At 37.6% G+C, this 21,434-nt stretch overlaps 1 protein-coding gene across 2 annotated transcripts in view; it reads right to left on the bottom strand.

Annotated features, from left to right (window-relative positions):
* uba7 (ubiquitin-like modifier activating enzyme 7) overlaps positions 1-21,434 on the bottom strand; it is a 67,765-nt gene that overhangs the window by 30,326 nt on the left and 16,005 nt on the right. The window contains exons 22-23 of one of the 2 annotated variants that reach the window (XM_039693238.2): positions 21,208-21,399; positions 19,637-20,252 (exon numbers count right to left, since the gene is read on the bottom strand). In XM_039693238.2, the coding sequence (XP_039549172.2) occupies positions 20,175-20,252; positions 21,208-21,399 (270 nt within the window). In that variant the 3' untranslated portion in view covers positions 19,637-20,174. Of the gene's footprint in view, positions 1-19,636; positions 20,253-21,207; positions 21,400-21,434 lie in introns of those variants that run through there. The other variant, XM_039693237.2, reaches the window with a different exon arrangement.

Genomic DNA, 21,434 nt, shown 5'->3' with positions numbered 1-21,434 from the left:
TTTTCTGGTTGAAATTTTGAGTTTCGATATCTCAGCTCTGGAAGGGTCTAAAGCCTCCATTTTTGCACTCAGGTCTAAGTCTCATGGCCCTCTATCAGAATCCACAGTTTTGAAAAGATTGGGGAAGCTTAATTTTTCGCCAAAAAAAAAAAACGTAAGGGGTAACACTGTCGGGTTTTTTTCGGGTCGAAATTTTGAATTTTGATATCTCAGCTCTGGAAGGGTCTAGAGCCTCCATTTTTGCACTCAGGTCAAAGTCTCACAGCCCTCTATCATAATCCAGAGTTTTGAGAAGATTGGAGAAACTTAATTTTTCGCCCAAAAATGAAAAAAAAAACGAAAGGGGTAACACTGTCGTTTTTTTTTCCGGTCGAAATTTTGAATTTTGATATCTCAGCTCTGGAAGGGTCTAGAGCCTCCATTTTTGCACTCAGGTCAAAGTCTCACAGCCCTCTATCATAATCCAGAGTTTTGAGAAGATTGGAGAAACTTAATTTTTCGCCCAAAAATGAAAAAAAACGAAAGGGGTAACACTGTCGTTTTTTTTTCGGGTCGAAATTTTGAATTTCGATATCTCAGCTCTGGAAGGGTCTAGATCATCCATTTTTGCAATCAGGTCAAAGTCTCGTGGCCCTCTATCAGAATCCAGAGTTTTGAGAAGATTGGAGAAACTTAATTTTTCGCCCCAAAAATGAAAAAAATGAAAGGGGTAACACTGTCGTTTTTTTTTTCGGGTCGAAATTTTGAATTTTGATATCTCAGCTCTGGAAGGGTCTAGAGCCTCCATTTTTGCACTCAGGTCAAAGTCTCACAGCCCTCTATCATAATCCAGAGTTTTGAGAAGATTGGAGAAACTTAATTTTTCGCCCAAAAATGGAAAAAAGGGGTAACACTGTCGTTTTTTTTTTCGGGTCGAAATTTTGAATTTTGATATCTCAGCTCTGGAAGGGTCTAGATCATCCATTTTTGCACTCAGGTCAAAGTCTTGTGGCCCTCTATCAGAATCCAGAGTTTTGAGAAGATTGGAGAAACTTAATTTTTCGCCCAAAAATAAAAAAAACGAAAGGGGTAACACTGTCGTTTTTTTTTCGGGTCGAAATTTAGAATTTTGATATCTCAGCTCTGGAAGGGTCTAGATCATCCATTTTTGCACTCAGGTCAAAGTCTCACGACCCTCTGTCAGAATCCAGAGTTTTGTGAAGATTAGAGAAACTTAATTTTTCGCCCCAAAACGAAAAAAAACGAAAGGGGTAACACTGTCGTTTTTTTTTTCGGGTCGAAATTTTGAATTTTGATATCTCAGCTCTGGAAGGGTCTAGAGCCTCCATTTTTGCACTCAGGTCAAAGTCTCGTGGCCCTCTATCAGAATCCAGAGTTTTGAGAAGATTGGAGAAACTTAATTTTTCGCCCAAAAACGAAAAAAACGAAAGGGGTAACACTGTCGTTTTTTTTTCTGGTCGAAATTTTGATTTTCGATATCTCAGCTCTGGAAGGGTCTAGAGCCTCCATTTTTGCACTCAGGTCAAAGTCTCACAGCCCTCTATCATAATCCAGAGTTTTGAGAAGATTGGAGAAACTTAATTTTTCGCCCAAAAATGAAAAAAAACGAAAGGGGTAACACTGTCGTTTTTTTTTTCGGGTCGAAATTTTGAATTTTGATATCTCAGCTCTGGAAGGGTCTAGAGCCTCCATTTTTGCACTCAGGTCAAAGTCTCACAGCCCTCTATCATAATCCAGAGTTTTGAGAAGATTGGAGAAACTTAATTTTTCGCCCAAAAATGAAAAATAACGAAAGGGGTAACACTGTCTTTTTTTTTCGGGTCGAAATTTTGAATTTTGAAATCTCAGCTCTGGAAGGGTCTAGATCATCCATTTTTGCACTCAGGTCAAAGTCTCGTGGCCCTCTATCAGAATCCAGAGTTTTGAGAAGATTGGAGGAACTTAATTTTTCGCCCAAAAATGAAAAAAAAAAAAACGAAAGGGGTAACACTGTCGTTTTTTTTTCGGGTCGAAATTTAGAATTTTGATATCTCAGCTCTGGAAGGGTCTAAATCATCCATTTTTGCACTCAGGTCAAAGTCTCACAGCCCTCTATCATAATCCAGAGTTTTGAAAAGATTGGAGAAACAAAATTTTTCGCCCGAAAACGAAAAAAAACAAAAGGGGTAACACTGTCGTTTTTTTTCGGGTTGAAATTTTGAGTTTCGATATCTCAGCTCTGGAAGGGTCTAAAGCCTCCATTTTTGCACTCAGGTCTAAGTCTCATGGCCCTCTATCAGAATCCAGAGTTTTGAGAAGATTGGGGAAACTTCATTTTTCGCCCCCACCCCAAAAAAACGTAAGGGGTAACACTGTCGTTTTTTTTTCTGGTCGAAATTTTGAATTTTGATATCTCAGCTCTGGAAGGGTCTAGAGCCTCCATTTTTGCACTCAGGTCAAAGTCTCACAGCCCTCTATCATAATCCAGAGTTTTGAGAAGATTGGAGAAACTTAATTTTTCGCCCAAAAATGAAAAAAAACGAAAGGGGTAACACTGTCGTTTTTTTTTCGGGTCGAAATTTTGAATTTTGATATCTCAGCTCTGGAAGGGTCTAGAACATCCATTTTTGCACTCAGGTCAAAGTCTCGTGGCCCTCTATCAGAATCCAGAGTTTTGAGAAGATTGGAGAAACTTAATTTTTCGCCCAAAAATAAAAAAAAAATGAAAGGGGTAACACTGTCGTTTTTTTTTCTGGTTGAATTTTTGAGTTTCGATATCTCAGCTCTGGAAGGGTCTAAAGCCTCCATTTTTGCACTCAGGTCTAAGTCTCATGGCCCTCTATCAGAATCCAGAGTTTTGAGAAGATTGGAGAAACTTAATTTTTCGCCCGAAAAAAAAACGAAAGGGGTACCACTGTGGGTTTTTTTTCGGGTCGAAATTTAGAATTTTGATATCTCAGCTCTGGAAGGGTCTAGATCATCCATTTTTGCACTCAGGTCAAAGTCTCACGGCCCTCTATCAGAATCCAGAGTTTTGTGAAGATTAGAGAAACTTAATTTTTCGCCAAAAAACGAAAAAAACGAAAGGGGTAACACTGTCGTTTTTTTTTCTGGTCGAAATTTTGATTTTCGATATCTCAGCTCTGGAAGGGTCTAGAGCCTCCATTATTGCACTCAGGTCTAAGTCTCACAGCCCTCTATCATAACCCAGAGTTTTGAGAAGATTGGAGAAACTTAATTTTTCGCCCAAAAATGGAAAAAAAACGAAAGGGGTAACACTGTCGTTTTTTTTTTCGGGTCGAAATTTTGAATTTTGATATCTCAGCTCTGGAAGGGTCTAGATCATCCATTTTTGCACTCAGGTCAAAGTCTCGTGGCCCTCTATCAGAATCCAGAGTTTTGAGAAGATTGGAGAAACTTAATTTTTCGCCCAAAAATAAAAAAAACGAAAGGGGTAACACTGTCGTTTTTTTTTCGGGTCGAAATTTAGAATTTTGATATCTCAGCTCTGGAAGGGTCTAGATCATCCATTTTTGCACTCAGGTCAAAGTCTCACGACCCTCTGTCAGAATCCAGAGTTTTGTGAAGATTAGAGAAACTTAATTTTTCGCCAAAAAACGAAAAAAACGAAAGGGGTAACACTGTCGTTTTTTTTTCTGGTCGAAATTTTGATTTTCGATATCTCAGCTCTGGAAGGGTCTAGAGCCTCCATTATTGCACTCAGGTCTAAGTCTCACAGCCCTCTATCATAACCCAGAGTTTTGAGAAGATTGGAGAAACTTAATTTTTCGCCCAAAAATGGAAAAAAAACGAAAGGGGTAACACTGTCGTTTTTTTTTTCGGGTCGAAATTTTGAATTTTGATATCTCAGCTCTGGAAGGGTCTAGATCATCCATTTTTGCACTCAGGTCAAAGTCTCGTGGCCCTCTATCAGAATCCAGAGTTTTGAGAAGATTGGAGAAACTTAATTTTTCGCCCAAAAATAAAAAAAACGAAAGGGGTAACACTGTCGTTTTTTTTTCGGGTCGAAATTTAGAATTTTGATATCTCAGCTCTGGAAGGGTCTAGATCATCCATTTTTGCACTCAGGTCAAAGTCTCACGACCCTCTGTCAGAATCCAGAGTTTTGTGAAGATTAGAGAAACTTAATTTTTCGCCCCAAAACGAAAAAAAACGAAAGGGGTAACACTGTCGTTTTTTTTTTCGGGTCGAAATTTTGAATTTTAATATCTCAGCTCTGGAAGGGTCTAGAGCCTCCATTTTTGCACTCAGGTCAAAGTCTCCTGGCCCTCTATCAGAATCCAGAGTTTTGAGAAGATTGGAGAAACTTAATTTTTCGCCCAAAAACGAAAAAAACGAAAGGGGTAACACTGTCGTTTTTTTTTCTGGTCGAAATTTTGATTTTCGATATCTCAGCTCTGGAAGGGTCTAGAGCCTCCATTATTGCACTCAGGTCTAAGTCTCATGGCCCTCTATCAGAATCCAGAGTTTTGAGAAGATTGGGGAAACTTAATTTATCGCCAAAAAAAAACAAAAAACGTAAGGGGTAACACTGTCGTTTTTTTTTCTGGTTGAAATTTTGAGTTTCGATATCTCAGCTCTGGAAGGGTCTAAAGCCTCCATTTTTGCACTCAGGTCTAAGTCTCATGGCCCTCTATCAGAATCCACAGTTTTGAGAAGATTGGGGAAACTTAATTTTTCGCCCAAAAATGAAAAAAAAACGTAAGGGGTAACACTGTCGGGTTATTTTCTGGTCGAAATTTTGAATTTTGATATCTCAGCTCTGGAAGGGTCTAGAGCCTCCATTTTTGCACTCAGGTCAAAGTCTCACAGCCCTCTATCATAATCCAGAGTTTTGAGAAGATTGGAGAAACTTAATTTTTCGCCCAAAAATGAAAAAAAACGAAAGGGGTAACACTGTCGTTTTTTTTTCGGGTCGAAATTTTGAATTTTGATATCTCAGCTCTGGAAGGGTCTAGAGCCTCCATTTTTGCACTCAGGTCAAAGTCTCACGACCCTCTATCATAATCCAGAGTTTTGAGAAGATTGGAGAAACTTAATTTTTCGCCCAAAAATGAAAAATAACGAAAGGGGTAACACTGTCTTTTTTTTTCGGGTCGAAATTTTTAATTTTGAAATCTCAGCTCTGGAAGGGTCTAGATCATCCATTTTTGCACTCAGGTCAAAGTCTCGTGGCCCTCTATCAGAATCCAGAGTTTTGAGAAGATTGGAGGAACTTAATTTTTCGCCCAAAAATGAAAAAAAAAAAAACGAAAGGGGTAACACTGTCGTTTTTTTTTTGGGTCGAAATTTAGAATTTTGATATCTCAGCTCTGGAAGGGTCTAAATCATCCATTTTTGCACTCAGGTCAAAGTCTCACAGCCCTCTATCATAATCCAGAGTTTTGAGAAGATTGGAGAAACTTAATTTTTCGCCCAAAAATGAAAAATAACGAAAGGGGTAACACTGTCTTTTTTTTTCGGGTCGAAATTTTGAATTTTGAAATCTCAGCTCTGGAAGGGTCTAGATCATCCATTTTTGCACTCAGGTCAAAGTCTCGTGGCCCTCTATCAGAATCCAGAGTTTTGAGAAGATTGGAGGAACTTAATTTTTCGCCCAAAAATGAAAAAAAAAAAACGAAAGGGGTAACACTGTCGTTTTTTTTTTGGGTCGAAATTTAGAATTTTGATATCTCAGCTCTGGAAGGGTCTAAATCATCCATTTTTGCACTCAGGTCAAAGTCTCACAGCCCTCTATCATAATCCAGAGTTTTGAAAAGATTGGAGAAACAAAATTTTTCGCCCGAAAACGAAAAAAAACAAAAGGGGTAACACTGTCGTTTTTTTTCGGGTTGAAATTTTGAGTTTCGATATCTCAGCTCTGGAAGGGTCTAAAGCCTCCATTTTTGCACTCAGGTCTAAGTCTCATGGCCCTCTATCAGAATCCAGAGTTTTGAGAAGATTGGGGAAACTTCATTTTTCGCCCCCACCCCAAAAAAACGTAAGGGGTAACACTGTCGTTTTTTTTTCTGGTCGAAATTTTGAATTTTGATATCTCAGCTCTGGAAGGGTCTAGAGCCTCCATTTTTGCACTCAGGTCAAAGTCTCACAGCCCTCTATCATAATCCAGAGTTTTGAGAAGATTGGAGAAACTTAATTTTTCGCCCAAAAATGAAAAAAAACGAAAGGGGTAACACTGTCGTTTTTTTTTCGGGTCGAAATTTTGAATTTTGATATCTCAGCTCTGGAAGGGTCTAGATCATCCATTTTTGCACTCAGGTCAAAGTCTCGTGGCCCTCTATCAGAATCCAGAGTTTTGAGAAGATTGGAGAAACTTAATTTTTCGCCCAAAAATAAAAAAAAAACGAAAGGGGTAACACTGTCGTTTTTTTTTCTGGTTGAATTTTTGAGTTTCGATATCTCAGCTCTGGAAGGGTCTAAAGCCTCCATTTTTGCACTCAGGTCTAAGTCTCATGGCCCTCTATCAGAATCCAGAGTTTTGAGAAGATTGGAGAAACTTAATTTTTCGCCCGAAAAAAAAACGAAAGGGGTACCACTGTGGTTTTTTTTTCGGGTCGAAATTTAGAATTTTGATATCTCAGCTCTGGAAGGGTCTAGATCATCCATTTTTGCACTCAGGTCAAAGTCTCACGGCCCTCTATCAGAATCCAGAGTTTTGTGAAGATTAGAGAAACTTAATTTTTCACCCAAAAACGAAAAAAACGAAAGGGGTAACACTGTCGTTTTTTTTTCTGGTCGAAATTTTGATTTTCGATATCTCAGCTCTGGAAGGGTCTAGAGCCTCCATTATTGCACTCAGGTCTAAGTCTCATGGCCCTCTATCAGAATCCAGAGTTTTGAGAAGATTGGGGAAACTTAATTTTTCGCCAAAAAAAAAAAAAAAACGTAAGGGGTAACACTGTCGTTTTTTTTTCTGGTTGAAATTTTGAGTTTCGATATCTCAGCTCTGGAAGGGTCTAAAGCCTCCATTTTTGCACTCAGGTCTAAGTCTCATGGCCCTCTATCAGAATCCACAGATTTAAGAAGATTGGGGAAACTTAATTTTTCGCCAAAAAAAAAAACGTAAGGGGTAACACTGTCGGGTTTTTTTCGGGTCGAAATTTTGAATTTTGATATCTCAGCTCTGGAAGGGTCTAGAGCCTCCATTTTTGCACTCAGGTCAAAGTCTCACAGCCCTCTATCATAATCCAGAGTTTTGAGAAGATTGGAGAAACTTAATTTTTCGCCCAAAAATGAAAAAAAAACGAAAGGGGTAACACTGTCGTTTTTTTTTCCGGTCGAAATTTTGAATTTCGATATCTCAGCTCTGGAAGGGTCTAGAGCCTCCATTTTTGCACTCAGGTCAAAGTCTCGTAGCCCTCTATCAGAATCCAGAGTTTTGAGAAGATTGGAGAAACTTAATTTTTCGCCCAAAAATGAAAAAAAACGAAAGGGGTAACACTGTCGTTTTTTTTTCGGGTCGAAATTTAGAATTTTGATATCTCAGCTCTGGAAGGGTCTAGAGCCTCCATTTTTGCACTCAGGTCAAAGTCTCACAGCCCTCTATCATAATCCAGAGTTTTGAGAAGATTGGAGAAACTTAATTTTTCGCCCAAAAATGAAAAAAAAAAACGAAAGGGGTAACACTGTCGTTTTTTTTTTCGGGTCGAAATTTAGAATTTTGATATCTCAGCTCTGGAAGGGTCTAGAGCCTCCATTTTTGCACTCAGGTCAAAGTCTCACAGCCCTCTATCATAATCCAGAGTTTTGAGAAGATTGGAGAAACTTAATTTTTCGCCCAAAAATGGAAAAAAAACGAAAGGGGTAACACTGTCGTTTTTTTTTTCGGGTCGAAATTTTGAATTTTGATATCTCAGCTCTGGAAGGGTCTAGATCATCCATTTTTGCACTCAGGTCAAAGTCTCGTGGCCCTCTATCAGAATCCAGAGTTTTGAGAAGATTGGAGAAACTTAATTTTTTCGCCCAAAAATAAAAAAAACGAAAGGGGTAACACTGTCGTTTTTTTTTCGGGTCGAAATTTAGAATTTTGATATCTCAGCTCTGGAAGGGTCTAAATCATCCATTTTTGCACTCAGGTCAAAGTCTCACGACCCTCTGTCAGAATCCAGAGTTTTGTGAAGATTAGAGAAACTTAATTTTTCGCCCCAAAACGAAAAAAAACGAAAGGGGTAACACTGTCGTTTTTTTTTTCGGGTCGAAATTTTGAATTTTGATATCTCAGTTCTGGAAGGGTCTAGAGCCTCCATTTTTGCACTCAGGTCAAAGTCTCGTGGCCCTCTATCAGAATCCAGAGTTTTGAGAAGATTGGAGAAACTTAATTTTTCGCCCAAAAACGAAAAAAACGAAAGGGGTAACACTGTCGTTTTTTTTTCTGGTCGAAATTTTGATTTTCGATATCTCAGCTCTGGAAGGGTCTAGAGCCTCCATTATTGCACTCAGGTCTAAGTCTCATGGCCCTCTATCAGAATCCAGAGTTTTGAGAAGATTGGGGAAACTTAATTTTTCGCCAAAAAAAAACAAAAAACGTAAGGGGTAACACTGTCGTTTTTTTTTCTGGTTGAAATTTTGAGTTTCGATATCTCAGCTCTGGAAGGGTCTAAAGCCTCCATTTTTGCACTCAGGTCAAAGTCTCACAGCCCTCTATCATAATCCAGAGTTTTGAGAAGATTGGAGAAACTTAATTTTTCGCCCAAAAATGAAAAAAAACGAAAGGGGTAACACTGTCGTTTTTTTTTCGGGTCGAAATTTTGAATTTTGATATCTCAGCTCTGGAAGGGTCTAGAGCCTCCATTTTTGCACTCAGGTCAAAGTCTCACAGCCCTCTATCATAATCCAGAGTTTTGAGAAGATTGGAGAAACTTAATTTTTCGCCCAAAAATGAAAAATAACGAAAGGGGTAACACTGTCTTTTTTTTTCGGGTCGAAATTTTGAATTTTGATATCTCAGCTCTGGAAGGGTCTAGATCATCCATTTTTGCACTCAGGTCAAAGTCTCGTGGCCCTCTATCAGAATCCAGAGTTTTGAGAAGATTGGAGAAACTTAATTTTTCGCCCAAAAATAAAAAAAACGAAAGGGGTAACACTGTCGTTTTTTTTTTCGGGTCGAAATTTAGAATTTTGATATCTCAGCTCTGGAAGGGTCTAGATCATCCATTTTTGCACTCAGGTCAAAGTCTCACGACCCTCTGTCAGAATCCAGAGTTTTGTGAAGATTAGAGAAACTTAATTTTTCGCCCCAAAACAAAAAAAAAAAACGAAAGGGGTAACACTGTCGTTTTTTTTTTCGGGTTGAAATTTTGAATTTTGATATCTCAGCTCTGGAAGGGTCTAGAGCCTCCATTTTTGCACTCAGGTCAAAGTCTCGTGGCCCTCTATCAGAATCCAGAGTTTTGAGAAGATTGGAGAAACTTAATTTTTCGCCCAAAAATAAAAAAAACGAAAGGGGTAACACTGTCGTTTTTTTTTTCGGGTCGAAATTTAGAATTTTGATATCTCAGCTCTGGAAGGGTCTAGATCATCCATTTTTGCACTCAGGTCAAAGTCTCACAGCCCTCTATCATAATCCAGAGTTTTGAGAAGATTGGAGAAACTTAATTTTTCGCCCAAAAATGAAAAAAAAACGAAAGGGGTAACACTGTCGTTTTTTTTTCGGGTCGAAATTTTGAATTTTGATATCTCAGCTCTGGAAGGGTCTAGATCATCCATTTTTGCACTCAGGTCAAAGTCTCACGACCCTCTATCAGAATCCAGAGTTTTGTGAAGATTAGAGAAACTTAATTTTTCGCCCGAAAACGAAAAAAAACGAAAGGGGTAACACTGTCGTTTTTTTTTTGGGTCGAAATTTTTTAATTTTTGATATCTCAGCTCTGGAAGGGTCTAGAGCCTCCATTTTTGCACTCAGGTCAAAGTTTCGTGGCCCTCTATCAGAATCCAGAGTTTTGAGAAGATTGGAGAAACTTAATTTTTCGCCCAAAAAAGAAAAAAAAAGAAAGGGGTAACACTGTCGTTTTTTTTCGGGTCGAAATTTTGAATTTTGATATCGCAGCTCTGGAAGAGTCTAGAGCAGTGTTTCTCAAACTTTTTCAGCCCAAGGACCACTTTATCTTCCATTTTTTTCTGAGGACCACCTAACAAAATCCCACTCTAACACGCCCCCAAAAAACAAAAAAATTATAAGGATAAGCTAAATTTAAGTTTAAATTTAACTCGTAACTGAGCTTTGACTGATATAGGCTTTTCATTTTTTTGTCAGTGAAGAAAGTAAACATAGGGTCAACTGATATAGGTTGATTTTGCCTATGAATAATTTTTCTCAGACGCGTTTATTTACTGAAAGCTAAAGCTTGGTAATTAAGTTTATTAAATGCATTCACAATATGTATAGGCTACACATTTATTATTGTTTGTATGCCTAATACAGGGCCGTAGACAGGGCTTTATAATCAAAGAGGTCCTAAATTTGAGGTTGGTAGGGGCTTCACATTTTTTAGTTATCCGATATTTGCATTTTCAAGACGTTTGAAGACCAAAAAAAAGGATAGGAAATTGCTTTAAAACCATGTCAGTGGACAGTAGATTATTTGTCAAAATCTCTCCTCATCTCCATCACTCTTTCTTTTTTCCTCAGTCTCTTCACCACTTTCTCTTCCCCTCCGAAGGCTTAGCTTTGTACTAAAGGCTACAATTTGAATTATATTCTCAATATGTGAAGAGTTCAGATGCAAAAGCCTCTAAATGCCATTTGAAATTTTCTTCTTTAATGATGATTTTTTATCAAACTTGTATATTTAAGTTCAGTAATATCACTTAAATAACAATTAATAGGTAATTATCATAGCCATTTAAGTGAAATTACTGAACTTAAATATACAAGTTTGATAAAAATCATCATTAAAGAAGAAAATTTCAAATGGCATTTAGAGGCTTTTGCATCTGAACTCTTCATGTATAAATTCATTATTACTCATGTGCCTAAAATGATGAAAACGGCTTTGTTAATGTTTCTTGTCCCCTCACAACAATGACAGTAAACTAATTATTACATTACATGTCACGTTACTATTTTTTATTTACAAATTTTCAGTTCAAAATGGCGAAATTAGACAAAACTATATTAGTTTGCCTGATTATTTTTAGTCATTCTTTTAACATTTATGACCTAAAAAATATCAAATATGAAATGTTAAGTTTAGCTACATCTTACATCGCAATTGACCGTGCGCGTCGAGATGAACACGCACGCACACACACACACTGTCCTCTGTTTCTGACGTGCTCTCTGCTCTGCACTGCTGCGGATGGGGATGAAGAACGCGCCGAATCTTATTATAACAAGACGGAAGCGAACATGAATTCCTAGCCTACATTAATCACAAATTTGTAGGGGGGCTAGGCAGAAGTTTAGGGGGTCGGCCGACCCCTGCCATAGGAAATTGCGTCCGTGAAAATGACAGCAGCACTGAGTGCACCCGTCTCTGGCTCAGCGCCAGCCAACGCGGGGAAGCACATTTGAATTTAGCAGTTGATCATGTGATGCACTGATCATGTGATACTCCTCTGAAAATAAAGAGGAGTAAGAGTGGAAGCTCCAGTGGCTCAGTGGTTTGAGCAATGCTCCATCATGTGAAGGATTTTTGTTAAAATCCCAATCTTTGTGTTAAAATGCTTTATTTTCACTGGTTTTGTCCAAATAAAAAAGATATTACCCAAAATAAAAAGGAGTAAGAGTGGAAGCTCCAGTGGCTCAGTGGTTTGAGCGTTGCACCATCATGTGGAGGATTTGGGTTCAAATCCCATTCTTTGCATTAAAATTCTTTATTTTGAACGGTTTTGTCCAAATAAAAAAGACATGCCCCTCAAAAAAGAGGAGCAACAGTGGAAGCTCCAGTGGCTCAGTGGTTTGAGCATTGCTCCATTGGGTGGAGGATTTGGGTTCAAATCCCACTCATTGCATAAAAATGCTTTATTTTGAGCAGTTTTGTCCAAATAAGAAAGACATTCACCCCAAAAAAGAAGTGCAGCAGTAGAAGCTCCAGTGGCTCAGTGGTTTGAGAGTTGCTCCATCATGTGGAGGATTTGGGTTCAAATCCCACTCTTTGCGTTAAATGCTTTATTTTGAATGGTTTTGTCCAAATAAAAAAGACATGGCCCCCAAATAAAGAGGCGCAAGAGTGGAAGCTCCAGTGGCTCAGTGGTTTGAGCGTTGCACCATCATGTGGAGGATTTGGGTTCAAATCCCACTCTTTGCATTAAAATGCTTTATTTTGAATGGTTTTGTCCAAATATAAAAGACAAGCCCCCCAAATAAAGAGGAGCAAGAGTGGAAGCTCCAGTGGCTCAGTGGTTTGAGCGTTGCACCATCATGTGGAGGATTTGGGTTCAAATCCCACTCTTTGCATTAAAATGCTTTATTTTGAAAGGTTTTGTCCAAATAAAAAAGACATGCCCCCCAAAAAAGAGGTGCAGCAGTGGTAGCTCGAGTGGCTCAGTGGTTTGAGCGTTGCACCATCATGTGGAGGATATGGGTTCAAATCCCATTCTTTGCATTAAAATGCTTTATTTTGAACTTTTTTTTTCAAATAAAAAAGACATGTCCCCAAAATAAAGAGGAGTAAGATTGGAAGCTCCAGTGGCTTAGTGGTTTGAGCGTTGCTCCCTCATGTGGAGGATTTGGGTTCAAATCCCATTCTTTGCATTAAAATGCTTTATTTTCACTGGTTTTGTCCAAATAAAAAAGACATGGGCCCCAAAAAAGAGGAGCAATTGTGGAAGGTCCAGTGGCTCAGTGGTTTGAGCGTTGCTCCATCATGTGGAGGATATGGGTTAAAATCCCACTCTTTGCATTAAAATGCTTTATTTTGAACGTGTTTGTCCAAATAAAAAAGACATGCCCCCCAAAAAAGAGGAGCAATAGTGAAGATTAAGATAGAATAAGATTAAATAAAGATTAAGATTAAATAAAGAAGATTAAGAGTGGAAGCTCCAGAGGCTCAGTGGTTTGAGCATTGCTCCATCATGTGGAGGATTTGGATTGGAATCTCACTCTTTGTGTTATAATGCTTTAGTTTCACTGGTTTTGTCCAAATAAAAATGACATGCACCCCCCAAAAAAAGAAATATTCATGTGGAAGTACCAGTGGCTCAGTTGGTTGAGCGTTTTCTCCCCTGTCGGGAGGATCCCGGTTCCCGGAAGTGTGGATGCTTAGAGCAAAGGAGACACGACATCAAGTCTCGCTTGACTTTAAGTATTTAACTTACTAAGAAAGCTAGTTGAATTTCATAACTTGAAAAAGTTGATTAAATAATGTTAAAGAGTTATGGAAAACATATTTTGGCATACTTATTGATGATTTTATTATTATTATTTTTTACCTTGAAGGGACTAAAGCTGGTGAAAAGTGTGAAATTGACCTAAGTTTTGTTATTTTCACACTAGCCCTGCCAATTATTAAGCATACTGTGACTTTTACGGCCGAGCTTGGATTCCTGGGGGATATGTTTGCATGGAAAACATCTTAATTGAAAAAGTGTTTTCATGTGTCTTTTTACAGGCACATTGCTCTATGTTCATCAAATGGCATCATATTACATTCATGTTGATGACCATAGAAACAAACAAATTGCCGTAAACTAAAGGTTGTTTACTTTCCCCTCATAAGACATTCTCACCAAATTGTACTTATAACACAAAGATCTTGCCACCCGACAACAAAACATTGTTGACTTTGCAACTCTTTGAAGATTTTGAATCTGTTGATTAAGTAGACCTAAAAACATATAATTGGGGATGTTGAGTACACATTCCCTATTTACTTTCCCCTGGTCTTATTGGGCATTATTTTTCAGTGCATGTTATTCTAAAGAAAATATTTAAGTCAATACTGTGTACCATACTGTACAGTATGTTGCTTGGGGTCTCTAAAACAAAAAAACTGGACAAGGATTATACATTAATTTAATGATCAGTCTAATGATGCTTTTTCCATCAGGTACACACATGGGTTTAAGATGTGTTAATACAAACCAGAACTTTCACATCTAATTTAAAAGACTGATTGCAGAACCACTGCTGCACATGGAGGGAGAATTATGGGAAAACTCGTCATTCCTGCACTCAACACTGTGGGCAATGAAAATAACACGGCCTGTGGTCTGATTGATCCCAACTACCAAACTGAAAATCACTGCTGAGATAAAGAGTTCGGAGCCAAAAAACGACTGAAATCACTAGTGATGGGTGTATTTCTGGTCAAGAACCACTCACTTAAACAGAAAAAGAGCATTTGAAAGACATTTAACTGGCTAATCTGGGCGAAATAGCTGATCCCACAATAATAGCTTTCCAACTATCCATCCATGTCTTACCACCGGGAATAGTTCATATGACTGAACTCTCTTGGTGTGGTCTTGTGATGTCAGGCCAGGATGCGCGACTTTACTATATGCTCCGTATGAAGTATGGCTTAATGACTTCACCATGCAGACATATGGAAAGTATGCAGCATGCTGTTACTTCTAAAACAATGGCTTACTTTAGAAGGCCACACACATTTTTTTTGGCAATCATTCTGGTGCATGCCTATGAAAATGTACCATTTATTTGAATAAAAAACACTTTTTTTGTACTCAGCCATATACGATTGTTATAAAAAGAACATGTTTGAAGATCAGAAAAGAAGAAAGACTAAAGGCCAAAGTGGGTAAAGATCAAAGCTCAAGTACTAATGGCAATAGTGTTTATGTATGCAATTACAATCCTATTTTGCTAAGTAGGAGAGTACTAGAGTTTGTCAACAGAAAGGCACAAAGCTGCACAAGCCACATGTTGTTCAGCCTGATCAATCATTGCACACTACAATTACAGAACTATCATTTAAATTGAAAATTGAGTGTGAAGTAAGAGTAAGAGTGTGAAGTATATATGAACCGATGAGATCTACATGTGCACCGAGTTTCATATTATTACATGCAAGCGTGTTTGATTTATGGACCAAGTTTTTTCAGACCCCATTCCAGGGGGCGCTGTCGAGCCCCCCTGCCACACCCAGGTACCAGCTTCAGCCCTGCCCTGATGGCCGCGGGTTCTGACCTGTGTGCAAAGTTTCAAGAGTTTTCAAGCAGGTTAAGGGCCCCAAAAGTGCCCGAATAGTTGGAAAAAAATGTAAAAAATAAATATAGCTGCGAGCAGCGATTACGGGCCCAGGCCGGTGGCACCGCAACCCCGGTTTCTTTAGTTACCGGGGTGGCGGTACCGCTGGCTTTGGCCCTTCATCGCTGCTCAGAGCTATATTTAAATATACGTATATATACATACAGTATATATATATAAGAAGCCGGTGGCACCGCCGTCCTGGTGCCTTTAGGGTTATTGTGCACAACGTACAAAAACGTAACCCTGCTTTGCCTGTCGAAAAGAAGTGTGCTTCCAATCATGTGAAATATTATTACAATTTTAAATGAAATGTTTTCTATTTGAATATAATTTGCAATGTATTCCTGTGATGACAAAGCTGAATTTTCAGCATCATTACTCCAGTCTTCAGTGTCACAAGATCTCTCAGAAATCATAATATTATGATTGGCTCAAGAAACATTTCAGATTTTTATAAATGATGAAAACATTTCTGCTATTTATTTCTAAAATGTACTATTAGTGTAAATATATTCTTGTAATCAATTCTTGTGGTTAATGAAAAGTTTCCATTCTATTCAACATCGCTGCAAAAGGTTAACATATACCTAAAGAAAGCGAACTCCAATAGACATATAATATTTCATGCTAAATCCATATCTTTAAATTGTGCATGAGCTCAAATTTTGCAATACATGAAACATGTGCATGATCCTCCTGAAAACTTCAAGACGTTTGTGCAATGCTAACTAAAGAAAGCTTTAAGCAAGACCAATTGCTCACTGATGACACAGCACAGCTCTATTGTATGAGCTGATTAAACAAGTGAGTGCACTCTACAGTAAACACAGAAAGAAAAAGAGTGAATGAACAAGTAAAGTTTTGAAACTCCATCAAAAAGGGAATGCTTGAGAACAAAGAAATGGAGAGAAGCTTTGGGGTTGAGCAGATGGGCTTTGATCCATTTCTCCCCACAGCCCCCTTCTTTCTTACTTGCTCTCTCTTTAGGAAGCTGTGAATGATTAAAGGAATAAAAAGGCAGTCTCATTGGAGCTCAAGAAAATCTGGTTCTAATAGAGGAGCTTCCTGCGATGGCAGGAAATAGCTGTCATTACTGCAGGCTTCTCTTTCTGCCTCCTCACAATTTTCTTCTTTCGTTCTCTCTCTTTCCAACCAGCCGTAATTCATCAACGGCCCAATAAGGTGGTCCACAGGTCATATCCAAATAAATGCTCTCACCTCACAGCTCTCCGCTCCATTTGATCTATAAGACCAGCAGACACAACTAATACATAATGTAAGTGAGAGGGGAAAAGTGCTGTTTTTAAACTGTTAGATATGCATCAAATGGACATCTTTGGTCGTTGCATCCTATATTGCTCTTATTTTAAGCATTTCACCTGCATGATTGTCACATTTGAAAGTAAATCTGAACTTGCACCTGCACCCTAGAGAGGTATTAATATCAAGTACCAAAACGCTTTTAAATTAAGCAAAGATGGATAGCAAAACTATACCACAAGAAACCTACATGAAAACTTGAAGACTACATGAAGACTTTTTTAAAGAAATTAATACTTTTATTCAGCGAGGATTAATTAAATTGATGAAAAGTTACAGTAATGGTATTTATAATGTTACAAAAGGTTTCTATTTCAAATAATTGCTATTTTCATTGCTGAAATTCAATTGCTGTTCACATTGATAATAATAAGAAATGTTTCTTGAGTCTCATATTAGAATGATTTCTGAAGGATCATGTGATACTGAAGACTGGAGTAATAATGACGCTGAAAATTCAGATTTGATCACAGGAATAAATTAAATTTTAAAATAGAAAATAGTTCTTTCAAATTGTAATAATATTTCAAAATGTTATTGTTTTTACTGTTTTTTATAATCACATACTGTGAATTCATTTTTGGTGAGCATAAGAGATTTGTATGAAACAATAAAAATACTTACTGAGAGTAAACTTTTGAACTGCAATATATATCATAATAATGCATATTCCTGAATCCCTGATGGTCATGAATATCACAAGATGATTCATCAAGACAAAAATGTATTCACTCTGTGACTATAAGGAGAAAGAAAGTAATAATCATCAAAAGAGTTGCAAGCACTGCCAGATGTTTGCTTCATCTATAAGAACCCTCACATTAATGCCTACAGGTGAAAAGCCAAGCTGTCAGAAATCGATTTATTAACAGAAGCAGGTTAAAACATGAAGGTACATTTACTTTAAAATATAAGCACTGATTAACCCTGTACTTGATGAATGTGTAGCAGAAAATGTAGACGTTTAGATGCTGTTTAAAGGCCATTGCACACCGAGTCCGAAATTTTCGTACGCGTTTTTTTTGTATTCCTGATTCAGTGGCTCTGAATTGTCAAAACTCCATTCAAACTGCTTGCCACGGATGCGAAAAACACAGAAAATCGAACCTGATTTGATTTTTTTTATGACGGACGAAAGTTTTGGAGGCAGTGTGCAAGCGTGATTGACATAACGTGAGGTCGTATTTATTTTTTAACGTGCGAAAATTTCAGACGCATATTTTGGACTAAGTGTGCACTGCGATTCAACAGTCAAACTACCTTTGGAGGTGTTTAGTGACACAAATGGCCACATCACATTTGTATTGTAAACAGTAACGCATTCTGATGCTTCCAGGTCACCAAAGGATCAGTGGTCCAAAACAATAGGTTTAAAAAAAAAAAAGTGCAGCAGCGGTTTTGCTGCAATGACCTTCAATGATGAAAGCTCCAGTATATAAAACCTTAGATTGAAACCTATCAAATCTATAGCAAGTCCTTGTATTTTAAAGAGAATTGTGGGTTTAAGTCACATTAAGCTAGCCAAAGACAAATGTGGAAAGGACAAAAAGGCGTTTAGCAAGTAGAGGGGAAAGACACTTCAGAGGAACTAGACTCACACAAGCGGAGACACAGTGGAGACACAAGCGCACCATCATCCCATGCTGACGACCAGCATCTAAAAGAAAACACATGCTGGTCTTTTCTGCAGGTTTACGACAGACACAGGCTCATAAACTGCATTGAGAGGCTGCTAATAAGGACCTGAAGCATGCACAGCAAGAACCCCAGGCAGAGCACTTTCATTTCTGATCAAGTCACAATTCACATGGTAGCACTGCACAGAGAAAAATGCCAAGGTAAAATACTGATGCATTATACTGGGCTAAATGGACAGCTTTCCACAATCAATGTGGACTTAGGTTATTACATGGGCTTTGCACTTTAAATGAATAATATATAAAAACTGCCATTGTAAATTATAGTTTTATAAAAGACAAAAAAATATTCAGTCCAAATTTATATCTGCAATACTAATCCAAGTCATTCTCATGACAAAAAGATTGATAAACAAGTTCTCTGAAACTGCCTTGAGAGTGTAAAAATAGTGGAGGCTGTTGAAGAGGATGTCCTTGATAGAAAACAGGAAGCCTCGAGTATATCAGTCTTGCCTAAGACAAGATTTAGAGCCCTCTTAGTGTGTGACCTGTCAAATTTCCATAATTTGTATGTTTTTTTTTTGTGACAAAGTGACTTAAATGTTATTTGTATCAAGCAACTGATTTTTATGCATTTCTGATCCATGTCTCTCCTGTTATTTTTCTTGTAAATCCAAATGAAAGCCACATTGCTGGAAAAGATACTAATAGATATTGCACAGCTCAATTTAATACACTGACAGCTGGCAAAGCCCCATTTGGCAACTACCATATCACTACCACAGTCTAAACAAAGGTTTAAAAAAAAATGGAAATGCTAACCAATTGACTAAATAATTTGTTTTCCACCACGTATCAGTATTACAAAATAAAGCATGCTCTAGCACACTCTTAACTCGTCCCGTGTGTGGAAACGTTTCTCACATCCTGGACTTGGAAAAGACTAGTGCCAATCATATGAAAAAGGTATGCAAACAAAACAAAAAAGATGGAAAAAGTAAAAACATCCAGACACCAACATTTTCCAACTCAGTGGTTCCAAAAATGTCACACTTAAAATTAAGGAAGTCCACGCTAAGCAAAATAAAGACTACCACTCAAAATGTACTGTAGACTGTACCATTCATATGTTGCTGTAATTTTTTAATTGTTTATTCAGCATGGATGCATTAAATTGACCAAAAGTGATAGTAAAGACAGTAAAAAATGTATGTTTCCACAAAAATATTAATCAGTACAACCGTTTTCAACATTAAAAATAATAATATTTAATGTTTTTTGAGCAGCAAATCATCATATTAGAATGATTTCTGAGGGATCATGTGACACTGAAGACTGGAGTAATGATGCTGAAAATTCAGCTTTTCATCAGGTATAATTAGCATTTTAAAAATGTAATTTTTAAATTTAATTTAATACAAACAATTATGAAAAATTGTAACATTATTTCACAATATTACTGTTTTATTACAATTTTTTAAAAATCAAATTAATGCAAAGACTTCTTAAAAATAGCAACCGACCCCAAACTTTTGAATGATATTGCATCACAAAAATGCATTCGTTAGCTTTGTTATGATAAAGCAATGGACATACTCTTCAAAATAAAGACAAAAATCATTGTGTCACACTTTGTGGTTGTGAAAGTTAGTGGAACATGTTGTTGGTTAAAGTGAAGAACTACACCTGTGGTTCCTCTGCTATAAGACACCTGTGTGAACTTGAGGTGAACTGACCTCATACATCATCCACCAAAAATCACCAAATCGACTCGTCGGGTTATGTTTAATGCAATGACATTCATACATTTGTGGGCTTTAGTGTTCAAATACTTTTCAGGGCAACTGCATGTTCTTGAAATCCAAAAATGATTGGTTCTGCTGAGTGTTTTGAGAAAGGAGCGCTCCAGAAAATGGTGACATCACACAAGTAACCTGAGCTTGTGTGTTTCAAAGATCAGCTCACCGCTTGTCCCCTTGGGTGAAAATTACCCTCAACTCTGACCCTGCACATGTTGGTAGAAACAACACTCCCCCCATGTGTGGACGGCCATGTCCGGGGTTGCATTACCTCATCTGAAGTCTTTCTGCACAAATCCAGAACCATTCACTTATGTTTTTGCCTCTAAGATCTTGATCACAGACCTATAAACCCATAAGTGCACCAACTTAAAAACACACACCAGATTTTGCATGCAACACTTTCTGCTTCAATACATGCACGTGTCTGTCAAAAAGCTCTACATTGGAACGTGTTCCCTTTAAAAAGCGGAAGTCCCCTAAACTCAGCAAACTCACCAGGTTGGCAGGTGAGGGGTCTGCGGGGGTGAGTATACAGTTACTAAGTGGTTTAAGTCTCTGAGAATGAAAATAAGTAAAATAAAGCCTGCAGTGATCTAGACCCAGACAGAAGACTGATGCTGTACCCTTTCACCCCAGCCATAACCCAAGGCCCCCATAACAGAACTCAACCACAGAAAACATTCCCTTTTATTCACTGCACAAGAGTGATTATTGGGAACAGAAGTCTTTTAACTAGCACACATACTCTAACTAACAACATATTAGTCTTTGTTCAAATATTAGTCTAGAGAACAAATTGTTTTAATAAATAAAGTCCATAAATACAGTGATGCATGTAAAACATTGTAATAGTAAAACAGATCACTCTAACTCTAAATTATTATTACTACTAACTTTTTTAAAAATAATTTTAATTTTAATTCATATTTAATGTTTTTATGTTATTATATTATATTATAATACATCATATTTTATCAGCTATTTAATAATAATATAATAATAAAGCACATAATGTTATTTTCTTATATTGCTGTTTTATAAAAGCAATAAGCTATGAAACCATTACAGTGATTTTACTTTGGTTAATATAGGTTTTAGCTAATCCACAACCATGGTAAAATTAAATACATTATGTTGGAGATGGAGGGCCAATACAGACCTATACTGTAGAACAATTATGATATTATGAAGAGCTACTTCTACCTCTCTGTGCTTGGTAATTAATTAGGACAAAAAGTAAAACACTCTCAATTGGACAACAGTTAGATGGTGATAAGTGAGTAGCTTGGTCACTTACTGTAATTTTCGGGGCCGGACAAGGCTGTGAGAAGACAAAGTATTGGGTGCCCAAGTTTAAATATGCGTTGCGGTAGGACGTGATTTTCCGGTGACCCTGGACAAGCTTATAGAGCTCCAAACACATCAGTCCGGCGATCGCAGCTGTTGTAGTGGCGATTGCTGGAATGATGCGGCCAGCAATTAACTTGCTCTGCAGATGAGAAAAAGGTTTGGGATATTATTTAT

Source organism: Pimephales promelas, chromosome 8 (genome assembly GCF_988280905.1).
Source record: "Pimephales promelas chromosome 8, fPimPro1.hap1.1, whole genome shotgun sequence".
Classification (NCBI taxonomy): domain Eukaryota; kingdom Metazoa; phylum Chordata; class Actinopteri; order Cypriniformes; family Leuciscidae; genus Pimephales; species Pimephales promelas.
The sequence above is the reverse complement of the archived record's forward strand: the minus strand, read 5'-3'. Positions and strand labels throughout refer to the sequence as shown.